This window comes from Ailuropoda melanoleuca, chromosome 10 (assembly GCF_002007445.2).
Source record: "Ailuropoda melanoleuca isolate Jingjing chromosome 10, ASM200744v2, whole genome shotgun sequence".
In the NCBI taxonomy this organism is placed as follows: Eukaryota; Metazoa; Chordata; class Mammalia; order Carnivora; family Ursidae; genus Ailuropoda; species Ailuropoda melanoleuca.
In genome coordinates, this window is record NC_048227.1 from 108985851 (window position 1) to 109006728 (window position 20878).

At 51.9% G+C, this 20878-nt stretch overlaps 1 protein-coding gene across 3 annotated transcripts in view; it reads left to right on the forward strand.

The window, feature by feature from the left end:
- Nucleotides 1–7603: 7603 nt before the first annotated feature.
- Nucleotides 7604–20878, forward strand: part of SMOC2 (SPARC related modular calcium binding 2) — a 164595-nt gene continuing 151320 nt past the window's right edge. The window contains exon 1 of one of the 3 annotated variants that reach the window (XM_034669483.1): nucleotides 7604–8028. In XM_034669483.1, the coding sequence (XP_034525374.1) occupies nucleotides 7945–8028 (84 nt within the window). In that variant the 5' untranslated portion in view covers nucleotides 7604–7944. The remainder of the gene's footprint in view (nucleotides 8029–20878) is intronic. The other 2 variants (XM_034669484.1, XM_034669485.1) reach the window with 2 other exon arrangements.

A 20878-nucleotide genomic window follows, 5' to 3' on the forward strand; every position in this document is an offset into this window, starting at 1 on the left:
TGGGCTCTGGATGAGTGGAGAGACCAGAAAGGGCAGGTTTCACCTTGAGATCAGGCTGTGCGGAGGCCCTGCTGGCCCTCAGGGTCGTGAGGGGCCCTGGCAGCTGCCGGCTGTGCGTGCGGGGGAAAGCGGAAGTCTTCAGTGCGCTCTCCCCGGGGTTTGGGCCGAGCGGCTGCAGGGAAGGCCGGCCTGCGGGATGGTCGGTGGAGTGTGCCAGCAGCTGGGGGGGCTTGTTAATGGTGGCAGAAAGCACTCACTGTGTTCATGGTCTGGAGAGCGTTTCTTTCCTTGGTCCTCTGTGTCTTAGGAACGGGGTGTTCAAGCAGGGACGGGGTGTGGGTACACGGCTCTCTGGCTTAGGTGCTTGAATTCGCTTCCACTTGCTTATAAGCCCAGGGCAGGGGCATCGCTTCCCCTGAGACCTGCTGCTGCAGGTGCTTGTCCTGGAGGGGTCCCCCCAACCCCTCCCCGACTTCCTCTGTACCCGACACAGCTGTCCCTCAGGATGGCTGTGACAGAAGACGTGGCTTGCTCTCCACCACAGCCACACTGACTGCCCCCGACCTGGGCGCAGACAAGGAAGTAGGTTTCCTAGCACCTGGCCCACCTGTTGGACCTTGGGATCAAGGGACAATGTCCATCTGAGAACTGGTCAGGGAGCCTGGGCTGGACGCTTGGTCCTGTCGTAGGTGGCCTGCCTGTGGCTATTCTTGCCACTGTTTCTTTGGGCCATGTTCCTCAAGGCCAGGCCAGGCTTCTGCACGGGTGGGGGGTGGACAACGGGAGGGTGGTCTTCCTGGACCTGCTTCCTCTCCCCTTCCCAGGGGCCCATTCCTGGGGGAGGCTGTGTTCTCCCCGAGTAGGGCTCTGGTCTCCCCTGGTTTTCTCTCCTGGTTTTCAGGTCGGTGTGGTTTTGCTTGGTTTTCTTCCCCTTTATCTCCAGCCGTCGCACTGCATTTTCCATCTCTGGTATGCTAAGAGAGTGTTTGTTTACCTTTTCTTATTTGCAGCTGCTTTGAAAAGACACAAATCATCTAGTTCTCGCTGTTGGACATGTAGATTCCTCAGAGGCGTGTGTCAGAATACCGCCCAGGGACCTCGAGCTGGCCTCTCTCCTGCAGGTGGCAGCTCCTTGGGCTGGCTTTGGGCTCGGCTGCTACAAGGAGAGGCTTCCCTCCGCTGCCCCGTGGTTCCTGCTGTCCGCTCATATTGTGCATGAGACATTAGTTGTAGTTTGGCGGTTCTGAGTGTGTGTGGCCGGCCTGCTCTCTGTCTCCCCAGGGAGACCCCACAGTCAGGATCCTCTGGGCTTCCCTGCATGCCACTGGCTGCCCTAAAGAAGATTCTTCCAGACTCCTTCCTGGACGGTACAGTCCTGCCTGCAGTGCTCCAGGCAGCAAACGGGGGAGAAGCTGAGCTTCTCCAGCATCTATCACATGGACCTGCCTGCCACCTTCACACACAGCCCTGGCTCTGCCCAGAAAGGTCACAGGTGTCCCGAAGTCCCAGGATCCAGCACTGGCTGCTCTCTCTGCTCAGTGGGGCAGGGACAGGGTCCGTCTTGGGGCTGCATCTGACAGTCTGACATGGGTCTGAGGGTTCCATCATGGGGCCAGCTTGCCTTCTCTACGTCATTGTCCACCTGCCCCTCTGCTTTCCAGCTTCTGTGATTTTCCGCCACCTCTTCTGTTCTCTTTCTCCTTGTGGATTTGTGACTTTAAAAACTCCACTTCCCTTGTTTTGGAGGTAGTTTAGGAGAAAGCAGGAGAGAATATGTGCGTCCCAACCACAGTCACTAATTGGAGAACTCTGGGTGTCGTTTGAATTCTTCTTTACTTTCTTTTTCTTTAACTCTGATGGATATGTATGTATCTTACTTTGAACAAAAATAATAAACCAAAGTACAGACCACGCCCATTGTTAGCTGGCACCATCGTTCCCATAGCAGAGAGCAGACCTACTGAGTTTATATGCGAACACGTGCTCTTTGCCCCACACTGGGGCATCTCGGATGGGCGCAGATCCTATGCCACTTGTGAGACAGTGTCGTGACTTTCTCAGAAGAGTTGCTTCCTTTCACAGTGGCAGGTAAAATAGTGGCCTGTTTCCAATGATGGCGTTTTCTGTATTCCAATATTTTACAGGTGGAAATAAATTACATATGTAAAAAAATGCCAAAGAGTCATAAAATAACCTGACCAATTCTTAAAATGACAAAAAATCCTAAAAATAAAGGGCTGAAAATGCCTCTGATGAGCCTGGTCACTAAATAAATAATGAAATTCAAGATTTTTTTTTTTTTTTTTGGCTAAAAGCTTCAACCACTCATGCTGACCAGCGTTCCAAACTAGCATACATTGACCTTGTATCCTGTAACTTCACTGAATTCATTTACCACTTATAACAGTTTTTTGATGGCGTCTTTAGGGTTTCCTATAGGTAATACTATGTAATCTGCAAATAGTGACAAATTTATTCCAGCCTTTCCAATTTGGATGCCTCATATTTCTTTTTCTTGCCTAATTGCTCTGGCTAGGACTTCTAATACTGTGTGGAATAAAAGTGGTAAGAGTGGGCATCCTTGTCTTGCTCTTGATCTTAGAGGAAAAGCCTTCAGGTCTTCATCATTGAGTATGATGTGGCTGTGGCCATGTCATGTATGGCCTTTATTATATTGAGGTACATTCCCTTTATATCTACTTTGTTGAGAGTTCTTATCATAAACAGATATTAAATTTTGTCAAATGCTTTTCCTGCATCTATTGAGTTGATCACATGATCTTTAGCCTTTATTTTGTTAATATGGTGGAACACATTGACCAATGCGTGGCTGTTGAACCATCCTTGCATCCCTGGACTAAATCCCTTTTGATCTTGGTGTGTGATCCCCTTAATGTAATGTTGAATTCAGTTTGCTAATATTTTGTTGAAGATTTTTCCGTCTGTTCATCAGGGATATTGGCCTGTAATTCTCTTTTCTGGTGCCCTTGTCTGGTTTTGGCATCAGGTAATGCTGGTCTTATAAAATTAGTTTGAAAGAGGTCCCTCCTCTTCTAGTGTTTGGAGAGTTTGAGAAGGATTGGTATTCATTCTTTGAACATTTGGTGGAATTCACCAATAAAGCCACCTGGCCTGGACTTTTGTTTGTTGGTTGTTTTTGATTAATGATTTGATCTCCTTACTAGTAACCGTCTGTTCAGATTCTCTGTCTCATCATGATTCAGTCTTGGTAGTTTGTATGTTTCTAGGAATTCATCCATTTTTTCTAGGTTGTCCAGTTTGTTGGCATAGAATTGTTCGTAACAATCTCTTAGGATCCCTTGTATTTCTGTGGCAGAGATGTAGTGTCTCCTCTTTCATGATGTTATTTATTCAAGCTCTCTCTCTCTCTTTTTCTTGGTGAATCTAGCTGAAGATCTGCCCATTTTGTCTATCTTTTAAAAGAACCAGCATAGTTTCAGCCATCATTTCTCTTGTCTTTTTAGTATCTATTCCATTTATTTCTGTTCTAATCATCGTTATTTCTTCCTTCTACTAAGTTTGGGCAGATGCATTTTAATATTCTGCTTAGAGCTGGGGCAGCGCCCGGAGTGTGGCGGGATGCCATGCTGGCGTGTGTGCTGGGCCAGGGAAGGGGGAGGGGCGCTGAAGGTAATTGAAAGTTTTCTTTATTAGCGTATCTTCTTACACTGCTTTCTGTCAGTATAACTCACATCTGTGGGGTCCACATGCTGCAGAGTGTTCCTGGCAAGCCGTATTTCTGTTGCCATTTAAGAACTTTTTTCCCCCTAAAGGCAGTTCTCATGTGAAGAGAGGAGGAAGGGACTCCTAGACTGTGGTTAATAAGGAGGAAGAACCCAAAGGCAGTTTCAGTCATCTGGAGCCATTAACTGGCTCTAGGCCTCTCCACGCTCACACTTTGCACCTTCATTAGTCTTGATGGGTTTTCAAAATGATCATTATTTTTAGCTCTGTAACTGATAGATTCTGCAAGTTTCGTATACTAGTGAATGTGGTTTCATGAATGGCAAAAACAGCTTCTGGATATTATGGAAACAAATAGATTTCAATAAGCTTGTGCTGTTCCTGCTGGTGGTAGTGGCGTGTTGGGACCTGACAGTAGATCGGTGGGTTAGATTGAGTCGATCTCTGGCAGCAGGAATACGTCCTTTCAGAACAGCTCAGGCATCTCCTGTCAACTTTAGAGGGAATGTTCTCACTGTAAAAGTAGCAATTTTGCATTTGGCTTTGTAGCAAATTTGTATTTCTTCGGAAACATTAAATCTTACTTTTGGAAAACACTCTAGTGGAGTTGAAGTATTATCAATTAATCAACAACAACTCTAACGTGCTTTCTTCACTTGTTTGGTGGTATATCTTAAACAGTGTGCAGAACAGCACAAGCCACGGAAGGTGCATCTGTTTGCTCGTGCATGCAGGGGTGTGGACAAGTGTGGAAGGAAGATCCTGGACCTTGGGTGAAGGCTGAGCTCTGCTCCTGCGACTTACCAGTAGTGCAAACTTGGGCAGGTCCTGTAGTCTCCCTGGGCCTTATTATTACCATCTGGAAAATAATCACTTTGCAGAGTTTCTGCAAGAGTTAATTAGATAATGTGTATAAACACCCAGTATATTTCAATTGATTTAGAATTTCCATGAGGTGCCTGAAAAGTGTTGTCATAAAACTTGTTATAAGGCATCTTGAGAAGGAAGGATAAACTTGTCTACATGATTTTATTGAGAACAAAGACAAGTTCAAATGATCTGTTACTTAAACGTATAAAAATGGGGGGAGAGCCTCCGAGTTCGTCAAAAGGCTCACACGTTGAGACCCTGAGTGCCGCTCGCGTTGTCTTGCAGTCATGGCAGAGGCGGCTGACCCAGCCCTGCCCAGCTGCTGACCAACCAGCTCGCTCTCCTGGCAACTCTTTCTTTGACACACAGGTCTCTGGAGTGGGGCCTGGATGAAAAGCCCAGGACTGAGGTGAGGGACTGCCAGGTGAGGTTACAAGCACCCAGGATCTCTGTAGGGAAACTGAGTGAACTGGGAAGATTCTTCCTGCCAGGATTAAGTGGGAGCTGGGAGAAGTGTTAATAAAGGAAGTGAGCGGAGGCGGCTGCTGACGTGGGGTGTGCGCTCTGCGGCAGCTGGCAGGCAGTACGGCGGCCCCGAGCCCGAGGGAGGCTTTGGAAGAAGGATCAGCGGACCCTCCATTAAATGTCCCACATTTGCACACGCAGGTGGAAAAGGGAGCTGACAGAAAGTGGTCTGGCCAAACACATGTTATCCAGAAATAATAAATTCTATCATAAGAATAAAGTCCTACTGCCTGTTAGCATAGTCAAAGAAAGTAAGCTGGTGTGCCCCGTAAAGGGTTTTGCTACTGGCCTAAGTGGGTTCTAAGTCTAAGCACGGCTGGAATACTGGGTCTTTAGTTTCTCTGGCTTTTCTTTACTGTAACACTCACCAGTGACAAGAATTTAAGTTCTGGGTCGAGAAGGCATGTTTTAGAATGAGCTGTTATCATTTATCACTTTTGAAAATCCCGCATTTCCAAGAGAAGGGAACTTATACACACTTGTCTGTCCTATAGGAACTGTTTGGAAAATACTGAGTTGATTATTTTCTGTCTTAATTTTGAAATACTTAAATCCATGTCCTTAAAATGGGGCAATTATCTGGTATTCATGCCAGTCATAACTTTCTGGAGACTTAAGAGTGACAGACAGACATAACTATGACCTAGTGTTTTAAATCAACGTATTGTTTTTCTCCATAAAAATGGAAAGTGACTACGTCTCCAGACTCCATCACGAGTATCTCTAAGAACGTGACATTTGGCATCCAGCGCCCGTGGGCTCTTCTAGTCGTTAAGGAGTCTGCGAAGGATCCAGCCTGGCCTCATCTGTCAGAGACTTAGACAAACCCATTGCATTTATCTTTCTGGAATTCCTGGAGGATCTGCAGGTGATGTGTGACGGACATGCTGACACATCTTTCTTGAATAAGAGGCTTTGAGAGCCAGGTTTTCTTCTGCTCCCGTGGTGCCCCCAAAGGAAGAGAAGCGGACTGGCCAGTACTACAGGCTTTGGCGTCCGGGTCTGGTCGTGATCTTGCTCCCTGTGAGATCTGGCAAAGGTGTATGACCCCTTGGCTTTTATTTCTCATCTGGAAAATGGCCATCCTTAAGTCTCCTTGTCTGCCATCCTTGAAGTCAAGGAGGGTGAATGAGTGGACATGTGTCCAAGTCTTCTGAACTCTAGAGAAAAGTGCACAATATCAAATCAACATTTCAGCAATCGGCAGCCCTCTAAATAAAGTAGAAAGTAAACACAAAATTTTTAGTAGGAAGTGCTTTTTAAAGGATTCATGTCAGATCTGAATGTAAATTTTCTTCTTTGGGTAGTCTTATAATTCGCGGTATGCAGTATTTACTTCTTGATTTTTACCTTAATTTTTATTAACATTTCCTAACGGCATTCCTTATTTACGTAATCATTTGCAGCTGCTTTGCTCACCTGTTTCTCAGGCCCCAAGAGTTTTATTACAATTTCCTCCCGAGCCCTCGAGCCAGGAGGAATGTGTTTAAGTGCTCAGCAGATTCTCAGGGCTCTGGAATCGGAAGGAGACTTAGTAGTGGTTTGCAGGAAGATACATTTCTTCCCCATCTTCCCTGACCCTGTGTCCATCACTTTCCCGCTGGACATGGGAAGACCTCTCCCTCCATAGTGTGGGACCCTGTGGTTGGAATAACGCTGCTTTTGTCTCAGTAACCAGTCATGGGATTTGCTGATGCAGCCCTGAGATTCATTCCCTCCACCCTGCCCTTTCTAGCCAAAGCTTCCGATTAAACATCCGATTAAAAATCAGATTTGGATTTTCTGTTTTGTTCTTTTTCCCAGTGCCCCTGGCAAGTCAATTGAGGCATTGTTCTTGAAAATCCTCTCTCTTGGGTTTTCTGTGTGAGCCAGAATTAGGGTTTTTTTTTTTTTTCCCCTGTAAAGTTGTAAGCCAAGGCTAAACTATTTCAGCAATGTCGTCTGCAATGGACACTATCCAGAAACTGGGTGTTCAAAATTCTCTTGGTTTCCAACCAGTGCCCACCGGGGAGTCTGCAACCTCTACGCGCCACCGTTTTCCCCGCATAAATACCTGGGCCACCTTGACGGAGCTGCTCTAGAAACAGCCACATTCCCACCAGACTTCTCCCCTGTCCCTGAGGTCTGACCCTGGATCTTAGTCCAAAATTCGTCCCCAAGTGCATTAATCTGCTAAAAAATGCCAAAGGCATGCAGGCCTCCGTGAATTTTCTGGACCATGCTGTGTCGATGGCTTCTTTTGCTGGAAAGCCAGCTAATCAATCAGCAAATGTGAGCGGCGACATTCTGGGCCGAATGAGGTAGCATCAGAATCTGGAGGTCCGGGAGAACCCCGGGAACTGGGGCACAGACCTAGGCGTAAAGCGGTGGGTTAACCGCAGGGCCTGTCGCGCGTGCAGCGGGTCGGTGCCCTGGGACACCAGAAGGGCTCAGCAGGGTGCGCACGCGTGTTTGTGCACGTGTCTGTGTGTGCGCGCGCGCAGGGAAGCCGGCACGCACGCGGCGCTAACAGGCGGCGCAGCCCCGGTGGCCCCTCTCCACCTCCCGCTCCTGCAGACCCGCGCCCAGGGCGGCCCCCGGCCCGAGCGCGCAGCCGAGCTGAGCCGAGCGGGCGCGGCGGCGGCGCGGGGGTGGGGCTGGAGGAGGAGAGGGAGGGAGCGAGCGAGCAGGAGGAGGTTCCGGGAAGTTCTGGAGTTATTTGACAGCAGCCGGCGAAGCCGCACAGGACGCGGAGGGCCGCTGCGTGCGCAGGGCAGCTGCTGGAGTCCGGCGCCCGGAGCGCGGGGTGAGGACCGCGAGCGGCCGCTGCGCCCGGCTTCCAGCCGCCGTGCCGCGCGCGTCACCATGCTGCTCCCGCAGCTCTGCTGGCTGCCCCTGCTCGCCGGGCTGTTCCCGCCGGCGCCCGCGCAGAAGTTCTCGGCGCTCACGGTGAGTCGTCTCTGGGGACCTGGCGGCTCGCCCCAGCGCGGTCCCCGCCTTCCTCTCCTGCCTGAGCGTCCGGGCCCCGGGAAGCAGGTGACCCTCCTCGGGAACGTGGCGCCGCCTCCCGCCTGCGGGGTCCGAGCAGGTGGGGCCCACGCCGGTCCCCAGGCGGCTGCGTGGGCTTCTGGGGTCTTACCACCGCGTGGGGGTGCTCTCCGGGTCCTGCGCGTCCAGCTGACGGGTGGGCAGGCGGACACAAGGCTGGGGACGCCGGCGCCGCCCCGCGGATTGTCTGAGGGCCGCCCCGCCGGGGACACGGTCATCCCCTAAGTGCCGTCCCTCCGGCCTGGAGCGCGCGTGGCCTTGCGTCCCTCCATCACTCCGGCTCTCCGTGGGTACCGCGCGGACCCGCGGCCGCTTGTTGGGGGAAGGAGCTGCTAGTCGTGGGCCCTACTCCTGAGCCCCCTTTGGTGAGCCTGCCTGTGCCAGGGACCCGCCCCAAGTGAATCTAGGAGGACGCAGATGACATTAAAACAAATACTATTTTCACTCGTGGCGGCAGGCAGAAGTTGTTGGACGAGGCGTCTCCACGTTCTGCCGTCCCATTTCCCGGGTCCTCTCTTGGTCCCCGTGCTGCGCGCAAGCAGGCGCGCTCCCGAGCGCGTGGGTCACTGCGGTTGACCACTGTGTGTTTTTCTTTCTTAGCCGAAAACTTCTCTGCAGCAGCCTTGGCCGGCGGCGCGCGGGGCCAAGCCCGGAGCTATGCGCAGGGCTCGAGCCAAGCCACCGGCCGCCGGCCCAGGCCTGGTGTCTGCAGCCCCCAGCTTGGGCAGACCTCGTGGGCTTGCAGTGTTTGCAAACCCATAATTAATGCAATCTGCAGAAACGAAAACATTCCACTTAAATGTGTTTTTGAACAAGTGCTTGAGAAAACACGAAGGTGGAGAGAACACCTCTGGTTGGAGAGATGCTTTTAAGTAGTGGGACTTGTCCTGAAGGGGTTTATTGTATCGAAAATACCTAAGGTTTGAAAGGAGCTGTGGTCCGGTTCTGCTTTTCAGCAAATTTGAAGCAGTCCTGTGGGCCTTTTTTTTTTTTTTTTTTTCAAGCAGTATGAGGGGGAAAGAAGTTAGTGAGTTCAGTGTTCATACCTAAAATTCTTCTGGAGTAGTCCTTGGGTCCCTGCCTTGTGTCTTGCAAATGACTTGTAGATTAGAAACTGCTCCCTGGAAGCTCTGAGGACGTTTCCACAGGCTCAGCGTTCCTGCAGAACTTTTATCACCCCAGAGAGGCCATCAGACACGCTTCCTGTGTGTTCCTGTGTGTCCACATCCATAACACACGTATGTGCAGACTTCTCTCGCCCAGAGAGCATGGAAAGCCATAGAGGAACAGAGCAATTCTCAAAAGGACCCTGGCATTTTCTCCCAGAGCTGGAGCAGCAGCTTTCCTATCCTTGCCACGGATTTTCGGATCCTGTAAAAGGTAGACTCCCATGTGCCTGCTTGCTTTCCGGGGGCTCCTGGGTCTGTTGGGACCTCCCTGGAAAAGCAGAAGCGAGGTGGTTAGTTATTAAATCTCTCTAGGTTCTGGTCTCTCCCCTCCCAGCCATCCTTCTGTGTAGTGCTTACTTCGGGGCTCTTGTCCTTTGCTTCTGCAGATGCTGTGTGGTTTCCCTGGCTGCAGGGACCTCGGCTGCCTGCCTGGGGATTCCAGTGCTGAGCAGTACCCCGTTCTGCTCTCTCCCAGAAACGTTTTCCTTAAATCTACATTTGCAAACACAATGCACGATGCTTTCACATCCAGAAGAAAATTTTCAGGCCCTAAAATATTTTGGCATATTCCTCCCCATCCCACCCTACAGTCTAGGAATTCAGCAAGTTGGCTGAGGGGTTAGGAGGAAGTGTTAAATGTGCTGGACCTTCTGCGGTGATCACCTCTTTTCAGATCACTTTCTAGCATTTGGGGATCTTTTGTTTCCTCTACAAGATTTACATCTGATCTTTAATAAATCAGAGAGGCAGCGTCAGCCCAGGGGAGCCTGGGCGTCTTCTGGATGTGTGACTGACTCTAGACATGTTACTTAACTTTCTTCATCTCCGGGTTCCTTATCGGTGAAGTGGGGATGCAGTAATGTCTGCTTAGCATGCTGTGAGGATTAAAGATAAGGCTTTTAATATGCCCGGTGTATGTTGGTTCTCCACTTAGCACTATTTTTGATGGCACCTTGCCCCTGGTCCTTGTGCGGTGTTTTGAGTGCTGTGATCATTCGGTCTGCTGCCGCGTCCTTCGGGTGTGCGGGTATTGGCTTGGCGATGTGCTCGCCCATCACACATGCTTCCAGCACACCGCTCTGCTCTTGGCGCTTCCACGTGCTGAGTCAAGGTCAGTTGTGCAGAGCTCAATGGGCAGAGGACAGAACACGGACTCCTCTCGGCCTCCTTCAATCCCACCTTCTGTTCTCACCTAGAAACAGAGATAATCCTCCCACCAAAGTCATTCTTTAGAAATGGCAACGTAAGGCCCTTTATGTTTTTCTCATGACGTTTTGTTGGCTTTGCGTGATCTCCTGGTCAGCGATCAGACTTCGGTGTTATTGCCGATCAACAGATGGTGTTGTTAAGCATGTTCGATCTGCCCTAACAGCGTCCACATCTATTTCTTCCTGTAAGAAGTAGGTACATTCTAAGGCTGGATCATGTACATTTTTCGTCGGAATGCTTGGCTTTTTTTTCCTTTTTTTTCTCTTCTTTTTAAAAACATCTTTTAAAAAAGATTTTATTTATTTCAGAGAGCAGGGGGAGGAAAGGGAGAGGGAGAGGGAAAGAATCTCAAGCAGACTCTGACACTTGACCAACCGAGCCACCCAGGTGTCCCCTTTTTATTTCTGCGAATGGCTGGGACCATGGAATAATCTGCAGTTGTAGTTACTGAGCACACACAATTATATTTATCTCCAGGTGCGCACCTGTGATCGCCCTGCTTTCACTCTGTCACAGGTGTAGTCGTATGGGTTTTGGCAGACAGACAGTAAGCCCCACCTGAATGTGTTCTTCAGGGCAGTGATGTTCCCTCACCCCCTTCCCGCAGTATTTGAGATCAAGCCAGTGGATTCCTTTCTGAACCGACTCAATGGTGTCTTGCTCATACTCGAGACGCACACGCCTGGCCTTTTCTTGTGACCAGTGGATGAGGCCGCTGCCCTGGGCTCGTGCCCAGGACTTGGCTGTGAGCACGCTGCCCTACACGGCCTGTGAGAGGCACTGCATCTGTGCTGCTCTCATGACACTCACAGCAACCCACCCACAGACGTTCTGCCGTGTCCACGCTCGGAGAGACGAGGTGCTGCCCCCGGACCCCGAGCAGATCGAACCATTTCCAAATTCAATCTGAATTTGTTTTTCTTCCTTTGGGGGATGGGAGTCCCCTGCACTCTTTTCCGTATCACCTTCAGGGACATTATAACCCCTCAGTGTCTTTTCCCTCCTCCCTTCCCGTGGGGGAGGGAACGTGCTCCATTGGTCAGGGCGATGGGACACGTAAGGACAGAGTCGAAATGGCTGTTTTCTGCTCCTGGATGTATTTCTTTGCTTTGGAAGAGAAGGAGGGAACAGAAAGACAGTATTTGCTCATCTGTAAGTTTTAAAATCTGTAATTTCATCATTAGCACCCCCAATAGAGGGTCTGATATCAATATTACAGGAACATCGGCACAAAAAGCACGTGCTTTCTGGGCCACTGCGGTGTGAAATGTGCGCCATACGGTTTCAATGCTGTGCTCACTCAGGGTCAGAAGCTTTAGGCAGCGATTCTGGGCATTTGTTCTTCTCCCACTGCAAATGCCCCGAGCACGAGTGATGCTCTGCAAGGCTGTGTTTCATTCGTCAGCAGAAGACCCACCGCAGAGGAGGACGGGGGAGGAAGGTAAACACCGTTGACAGTTTCCAACCTAGAACCCCTTTACATGGCGACTGGACCCCAACACCTAGAGGGTCACTTTAATTTTGACTTGAAATCAAGACCATAAATGAAGCTACAAGCAACTTCAGGTCCTGACAGGGTTGTGCAGCGAATGGGCATTGATGTGACAACGGCTCAGAACAGAGCAGATTTCTAGGTAATTCCATATCAAGCCTTCACAATGCCCCAGGATTTTAGGATGGGGGTGTTACTAGGGTTAGCAGAGCACTGGGATAGAGAGCAAGGTAACATCTATGTATTTTTGAATTAAAATTATTCCATTCTCCACATACCAGACACAAAACTAAAACTGATGGATTTCTTTTGAAATTAAAGAAGAAAAATTGAGAAATAGCATTCTGAGTTCATTTATAGAAAACTAGAATGGTCCTTTTCTGTTTTGCTGACTGGTGGTGTCAATAATGGGGTGGGATCCCACTATTAATGTCTGTACGGCCTTAGAGTTTGAGTAACACTTGATGCGTTAAATATTTAACTGAAGCCCACAAGAGAAAAGAATTCTAAAAATAAAATCCCAGTTTCATATGGGTTGAGAAGAAATTATTCTAAAAGTATTAGTAACAGACAGTCTTATACGGTTTTGTAGTCCCAGGCTGAAAATCAAAGAGCAAAGATTCATAATAAAACACAAAAAAATTGGAGCCAAGTTAAATGTTAATGCATTTGTATTGTCAGAATTAAAAAAAATTATAAATGGAAGCTTGTGTACTGTAATATCTAGCTAAATTTAATTAGAAGTTTTGACATGGGGGCAGTCTCAGAATGACTGCTAAAACCACAATTATGTTCAGATTTTATTGCGTATGACATAATGCGGCATGGAACCCATGAAGCTGGCACTTAGGACAAGGTGAAATGTCCACACAGTAAGGGAACCCTTCCTTCCTCCAGTATGTGTCTTCCTTCGTTTTACTTTCTTTTCCCTGGTGGTCTTTCTCCATTCTCCTTCTGCCCAAATCACAGTGAATCCCCTTTGCCTCCATCACCAAGATACCAGGCGTTAATTAGGCTGTTGTTCCTATTTTAGTAGAGGCTTCTGACTTTCCGTCCCTCCTGTTCTCCCCTGTGAGCGGTGCGTCCCCTCTGCCTGCTGGGTCCTGGCCCTCAGCGTCAGTGAGCTGCGGGGGTGGGCCACCGCCGCTGTCACTGTATCCCCAGCATCCTGTTACTGACCCATCCATTAGCAAGCCCCACGTCTGGGGCAGAGTTTTTTTGTGGGGGCGGGGGGTAAGCCAACTCCTAGGGTTTGAGGTTGCTGGCAGAGTCTGTCCCGATAATAATGAAGTTTCAGAGAGCATGGAGAGTTTTAGGTAAACACAATAATCTGCGGTGTGTTTGATCACGGGTTCAGAACACTTTAGTGTGGCCCGGGCTGTGAGGCCCGTTCCATCTTGGATGTTCTCAAATTTGTTAGACTTGAGTCACTTCTTAAAGAACAAGTCCATCGGTTTTTTGGCGAGCCTTTGCCGAGGTATACAGGCCGACCTTGCCCGGGGGGGTCGTGTTGTGTATTTGTCTGCTGCTGCGTGGAGTAATCAAGGCACTGGAAACAAAGGACGCCGTCCTACCTACCAGACCCCGCGTAATAGAAAGCTGGCTCCCTTCCTGGGAGTGGGGGAGCCTGTCTGACTTCCGAGGCTCCCCAGCCCTCGAGGGGCAGACAAAGGGAGAGACGTTGCTCTGGACCAGGCCAGGTGCTCCGTGGGGGGTGGGGGTGGCGCTCTGGGGGAACTCGGAGGCTGTGGGCTGTGAAGGAGGCTCTCCCGGACCCTCCCCTGAAGAGGGCCTTGGGACGCTGTCAGGGTGGGGTCCCCTCCACCCCAGGCCCTTTGTCTGCGGGGGCAGGGCACAGTGCCCCTGGAGCCCGAGGAGCAGACTCTGGCCTGCGCGTCTGCCCCTGTCACCGAGGGCCATCGGACAGCTCGCGGGGGGCGGGGGGGCGTGTTTGTGTCTGAGACAGGTTTGCAGGCACTCTGAGCAGCTGCCCGAGGTTCTGACTTCAGAGGGAACCTGCTCGGCTTCACTGCGGCTCGTGGTGCGCTCGCTTACCTGCGCACTCAATCAGGTGCCTCTGCTGAGGCTCCGCTGCTCCAGGGCTGCGAGTGCCAGGGTGCGGCTGTGGCCCGCGTGGCCCACGTCGAAGCCGGTCCCCATCCATGTACAACCAGCTGCCTTTTCCTCCCGCTCTCTGTGCCTTTCTCAGCACTCTGGCCTGTTTTGAGAAGAACTGAAGGGAGACTTGTCGTTTCTCTGTGTGTCTGGCCACGGTCTCCGGTGAGCTCCGTGCATGCGGTCGGCCTCTCCCCGCGCACCTGTCACGGACGTGCTCTCCTTCCCTGCCCCAGCTGTCCCGTCACACCGGGAAGAGCGCACGAGGGACAGAAGCATCCCAGAGGCACGCTCACAGCTTCACCGCCACACGGTAGACGCCAGCCGGAGGAAAGCCTTTGTAGGCTACAATCTCCCCATTGAGAGGAGCCAGCGCCTTGGAAACACGAAACGGAAATGACAAAAAAATGATAAATTCCATGAATGCCTGTATTTTTAAAAACGACTTGTGAGATTTGATTGAAGGTTTCCGAGCAGGATTTAGTGCACTGTCTGTCTTCCGTGGCGTATTGATCTTTCCACACAGGACCTAGGAGTGTGCAATCAAGTACATTTAAAGTATATTTAAAGTTAATTAAAAAAAGTAGATCTTTGGAAACCAGAAGTTAGTGTCCTGCTGTTCTGTGTGGCTCGCAGGGTTGCAACAGTCCCGTGAATGATCTTGTGGGGGTTCCTGGCCGACTGGGGTTAGGGTTCTAGACCGCGCATCACCTGTTTGGGCAGAGGCGCCCCCGGCACCCTTTCTGTGACGTACCGTTACCTGGGGTAGCAGGTGAAATGTAGGTCATGCTTTTGCATCGTACTTTCTGCTCCAAGATCAGTCACATTAAGTGCTCTAATGAACCGCTTATGTCCTTCACCGTGAGACGGCTGAGCCAGACCAGGCCGGCAGCACAGCCGTGCAGCCTGGGCGCCACGCGGGCCAGGACTCCACTCCCCACGCCTCCGCCCGGGGCCGGCACGGCAGCCGCCTGAGAACCTGCCAGCTGTAGGAGGGTGGTGGGGGAGAAGGGGAGGGGTTGGTTGGGTGGAGGTGGCCCCTGTCTCCTGTGGAGCCGACTGTGCGCCTGGACATCATGGCCGGGGAGTCCTTCATCTTTGGCAAACAGACACACATGAAGTTTTAAACATTGAAAAGACAGGTAATACAGACATCCTGGTGCCTTGCTCTAATGCCATTCATTAGGGATACAGTTTGTCATCAGGACTCCTCTGAACCCGTAGGAACTCCTGAAGGAAGTTGGTTTTAATGCAGGCTGAGAATCAGTCATGTAACCTTTAAAAATTCATCTATAGCCGAATCAGCCAGAAGTTACATCGGCTGTTTTCCATGGGCCACTCATGTAGGTGTTTAGAGAAGGTGACTAGGTTTTCTGGAGGCCAGATGCCTTTCCTGCTGTCCCCCGACCCCTTGCTTCTCTGGCCTGGGCTCTCTGTCCAGCATTTGGACTCTGAACACACACGGGGTTGTCCACATGCCCCAGGCGACTGCTAAGCATTGCTCTGTGTCTGCCATTGTCCCTTCTGCGGGGTCCTTAGGGCGCAAGGCTCCCAGTTTCCTCTCTGAACAGGCTCCATTCTGAGGTCTGGTTGATTAGTATCCTTTCAGGAAGGTGGCGGTCGGTCTAGACACAAGATCGCAGAAGCAGGTGGTCCTTAATCGGCGAAGCATAACCTCATAAGAGGCACTAGTGGGTGCTTGGCTAACTTTTCTATATAACTTTTTAATTTTGAGATTCTGTTAAGGCAGTGCCCCCCTGGGGCCAGTTGCTTTTTTTTTTTTTTTTTTAATTTGTGAGTGGTAACTATTCCGTTATTCCCATTAAATCCAGATTTGTATCCTGATCCCCCTTATCCCAGATTGGGACTATCCCCTCTGTCTCATGCAAGTTTGTTGAGTGCTCCTGTCTTCCTGTAAGAGTTGTTGGCCTCGACGCACCTGAGTGACAGTCCAGGACTCACTCCCAGGAGACGAAACACAGAGGACATGTCTGTTTGCTGCATGGATTTACCGTTCCAGGGAAAAAGTCCCGGGAGATCTGGATATGTCTTTCCCCTCCTTCACCACCCTTCAGAATCAATGACTTAAAAATCAGGAAAACACTACATTGGACTTCCAAGTACACGTTCCTGTGAACCCTACTCTGGAAGCTTGTGCTAATCCGATAATTGACACTTGAATTGCATACAGTCATTCCAGCAGCTCCCAGTAGTCCTGGTTGTCCCACCCCCTATTCTAGCACCTTGTACACAGGGTGTCTCCTGGGAACGTGGGCATGCTCTTGGAGGCATGAGGATGGTGGCTTCTGGTTCATGAGAGTCGGAGGTCCGTGCGATAAGTGGTTTTGACACTCTGAATCTTCCTCTCTCAGAATAGGGAGCGCCAGCCTTCTACGCTCTCATGATAGTATCTCATTTGTCCTTGTAATATCCTTGCCAAGATGCTATATACACTTGGCGGGTGTCTATATTTTAGGTTTTTGTAAACGCCTCAGGGTAAGGAAAGTGAGTAACGGCTCTGACCTGAACACACACGTTCCCTAAGTTGTAGCTTTGCGGATCTGCAGATATGTGCTCGTGATAATCGGCTCTCCATTCTTAAAAGATTTATCTTTTGGAGGGAGTTGCCACAGATGGATCATTCCTTTCATTCAGAGATATAATCCAGGTGGAGTCATGGATCTCTTCTCCGGCACCCTTGGCGTCTCTGCTCCCTTTCACACCCTGCGTGAAGGACAGGTGCGGCCCCCCGCTGGTTTGCAGGCGGCAGGTTCCAACGTTCCCGGCATCCGCCACAGGAGGGAGCCCAAGAGCAGCATGGCTCTGGCGCTGGGGGCTCCTGGGTGGGCTTAGGGGTTCGACCACCAGCAAAGCCTCTGCCACCTTGACAACAAAAAGACCTCACGGGCTGCTGCCACTTAGTGTGAGTTCAGGCACCACATTCAACTTTCCAGTTTTAGAGATTTGAGTCCTGGTGCAGAGAGGCTAAATCTGGGCATTGAAGCAACAGGGACAATTTTTATCTGATGTTTCCGGCAGCCGTCTTGAAGTCTGGGATGAGCTTGTTAAATGCAGGGCTGTTCCTCGGCCATGGGCAGGAGTGCTGTGTTGCTGGGGCACAGAGGGGCTCCTGAGCAGAGCTGTCTGCACCCCAGCTGCCCGCTGCTGCTTACCTGCTAAACCCACAGGATACTGCACCGCGCTCCAGGGACGGAAGTTCTCCAACATGCCGGTTTTAGGATGGGTCTTACCCGAAAGAACAGCAGTGCAGCAGATAAAGCCCCTCCCGACGAGGTGTTCAGGGCGCCCTTGTCCCTCTGGACTCCCAGTGACCTCTCACCAGCACCAGGCTCAGAAACCGATCACATCTCTTTGTCCCCAAAACTCTGAAGGAAGTTCAGAGAGGTCGTTATTGGCCCCACTCACGTCTCTGCTCCTTCCCCTTCCTTCACTTTGGGCTCTTCTTTCTGTGCTTCTCCTGCTGTGGCTGCAGTCGCCCACGGACTCTGTGACTGGAGGCCGTCAGGAGGATGGCCCTGCCCGCCGTCCGGGGGTGTCCCTTCCCACCCTGGTCCTCGTCGGAGCTGGGGCTCATTTCCAGGCTGCGCGGAGCTGGTGGTGTTGTCCCTGCAGGCCCGGGTAGCCCTGCTGCTTGCTGCTGGGTCAGAGGGGCTGCCCCTGGGCTCCGGGGGTCCTGGGCTGTGGCCCAGGCTGTGAGTGACCCTGGCATCTCGCCTCCCGCCAGATTGGAAATGTTTGTAAAGAGGCTCCAACTGGGCTCAGTCATGAACCAGTCCTCATAGGCTCACACCACACCTCCGTCTTGAGGCTGTGTCCTTGGGCGGATTCTGGCAGTAAAATGTGGGCGGAACCCATATCCCAGGACACCGGAGGGGGTGAGCAGCCTCCCAGAGCCCCAGTCCAGCCCCCGGTCAACCCACGGTCACGTTCCCCTGACGACCTTCCCCAGCAGGTGCACCTGCACCCCGTGTGCTGATGTCTGCCTCAGGAAGGGCGGCGGGGCCGGAGGACAGGCTCAAGACAGGGCCCAGGCCCTGTGCAACCCGTGCTTCCTTCCTCCTGGGAAAACCTGGCACATCAGCTCTTTTCCCAAAACCTCATCCTTGCTCTTCTTACCTAACCCCCAAATTTAATAAAAAATGACAAAATAATTAAATTGGCAAAGGTAGCGTCAGAGCTTAATCTCTGTCTCTCCCTCAGTCTCTCTCTTTAAAGCTCTTGGCCTTTCTGTCTCTCTGACTCTCTATTTGTTTCCATCTCTGTCTCTGTCTCCATCTCTGTCTCTGTCTCCTTCTCTATCTCTGTCTGTATTTCTGTCTCTCTCCGCCCTTAGGTTTCCTGACGTCTGCCTGGAGTGCATGGAATCATGGCCAGCCATCCCTGTCCTCCTCACTGTGGTCCCTGCTACCACCTGCAGCCCCACCAACTCGACCCCCAGCATCACTGCCTCTTTCCCACACCAGGGAGGCCAGGTCACCTGTTCCCCACAGGGAGGATGGAGAAGCCTGTATGTCATTGGGCTCCGTGAGCTGCAATGTCTGAAAAGAATACACGAACTAACCCAGAACTTGACTCAGCCAAATTCTAACCAGGCTTTGTTTTAAAAAATCACTATATTTTTTTCTGATCTTCTTTCTTTCCTGGGTTTCCCAGTTTCATTGAGTACTGCAAGTTGACAGCTGTGCGATCTAGGCTCGTAGGCCTGGCTTCCCTGCTGTCTGGGTGTTCCCAAGGGCGAGTGTGGCAGAGCTGGTCCCACCTTGGCTCTGCGGGCAGGGAGCAGGTGCCCAGCTGCGCACGAGGCACATGCGTGCAAGGTGCCCTGCAGCCCAGGACGCCGCGCCCGTGCTGGTGGGCTTCTCTGAACGCATGTTCCACGGAACAGAGGGCACTTTGAAGGAGGAGAAGGAAGGGCAGCCCAGTGAAGTATGTCACTGAAGTTGTGACACAGCCCTCACAGTGTCCGATGTGCTCCAAGGGCCAGGGTATGAGACAGACACGAAGTCCCCCTGGGTGCCTGTTGCCAGTGCAAGACAATGGGGACAAGCAGGACATCGTCCAGCCATAACGCACCCCATCGACCAGCAGACAAGACAGTTGTGTGTCACGTGACCTGTGGCCCTGCTGGAGCTGTGGACAGTGGGCTGGGGCTACAGGAGGGGTCATCGCTGTCAGAAATGCTGCCCGGAAGGTGGCTCTCCCCCTAAGTCCTGAGGGTCTGGGTGGCAGCCAGGGGTGGGCACCTGGACATGTGAGGAGGCCTCATAAGGGTCCTTTGCAGGGAGCAAGGGTCAGGGAAGAGGAGCAGGTGCTCTGAGAGGGTGGGATGGGCAGCTAAGGGGGCCCTCCCAGGATGTCAGAGCAGGGGTGCAGGCAGAGCAAGGGTGCAGGCAGGGGGTGCAGCCCATGATGCTGGGGACAAGGGGGTGCAGCCATGATGCTGGGGGCCGGGGGTGCAGCCATGATGCAGGGAGTGGAGGGTGGAGCCATGGTGCTACAGGGGATGCTCGGAGTGGGGGTGCAGCCCATGATGCTGGGGGGGTGCTGGGGGTGGGGTGTGCAGCCACGGTGTGCTGGGGCGCAGGCAGGCAGGGCTTGCACTCTGTGATGTGGGGGCAGGGGTCCCTGGTTCTGGCTCTTCAGCTGTTTCTGCTGTTTCACCCCCGACCCCAGACAGGGCCATGGTAGGGCAGCTGACTTCAGTCTGACTCTAGCGTATGAGTTTTCTTTAAAATCTGCAGAGTTTGTAACAGACTGGCGATTTCCTTGCGCTGCCCTCTAGCCTAACAGTTGTCTCTTCTGAGCAGAGTCGGAAATGAGAGATCCACCGGGGGAGGCGGGCAGGTCGTGGCTCAGTGGTACCGCTGCCCAGGCTGGCCTAACGGGGCCAGGCACTGGGGGGCTTCCCTGGGTTTCCCCATGGGGAGAGCCTGGTTTCTTCTTCTTTTTTTTTATTATATTATGTTAGTCACCATACAGCCTGGCTGCTTCTGTCTCCTCATTGCCTCCACTCGGAAGTGTCCATGATCGTACTTTCTCCTTCCCTCCTTAAAATTCACTTTCTGAAGACTATTTGAGACTCATTCACCTTATGGAGTTTACATAACACAATCAGGTAACAAATGCAGAGCAAAGGTCGCAAATGTCATCATTCCCACTGGGGCCTGACTCACAGTCGCTGGTGTCAGGTGTCTCACTGGGGCCGTGGGGTTAGTGGTTAAGCTGTGGGGACCACGAACAGCACAGTGAAGGGAGAGTTAGAAAACCCCAAAGGCCAACCTGACATCACACAAGTGGGCAGTTCTGGGATGCAATTGCCTGCAGTGCCCCGACGGGCATTCCGAGTGTTGGCACCTTGCTGGCGTGCAGGGGCGCATGGGGGTGCGCTCTGCATGCCCCCTGCCAGGGGTCTGCAGAAGCTGCACGCGGCTTTCCAAACGGTGAAGGGCTGGCAGGGCCCTGGCCTGGCCCTGACGGTGCCTATCCCTGTGCCGCACGACCCTGGAGGGCAGTGGGGTGGGACCTGAACGTGGGTACGCAGGCCACCAGGAAGGGCTCGGTTTCCCTTCGGTGTGTCACCATGTGAGGGCTGGTTTCTGAGCGCTGCTAAAGCCGCCGCGGTCTGAACGCTGGTGCCGCACATCAGCCTTGAATGGCGCAGCCTGGACGTGGTCACACTTGTGACAGGGAGGAGACCTGGGGATGTGGGCCCTGGGAGGCTGCGGTGGGGGGGCACAGTGTGGGG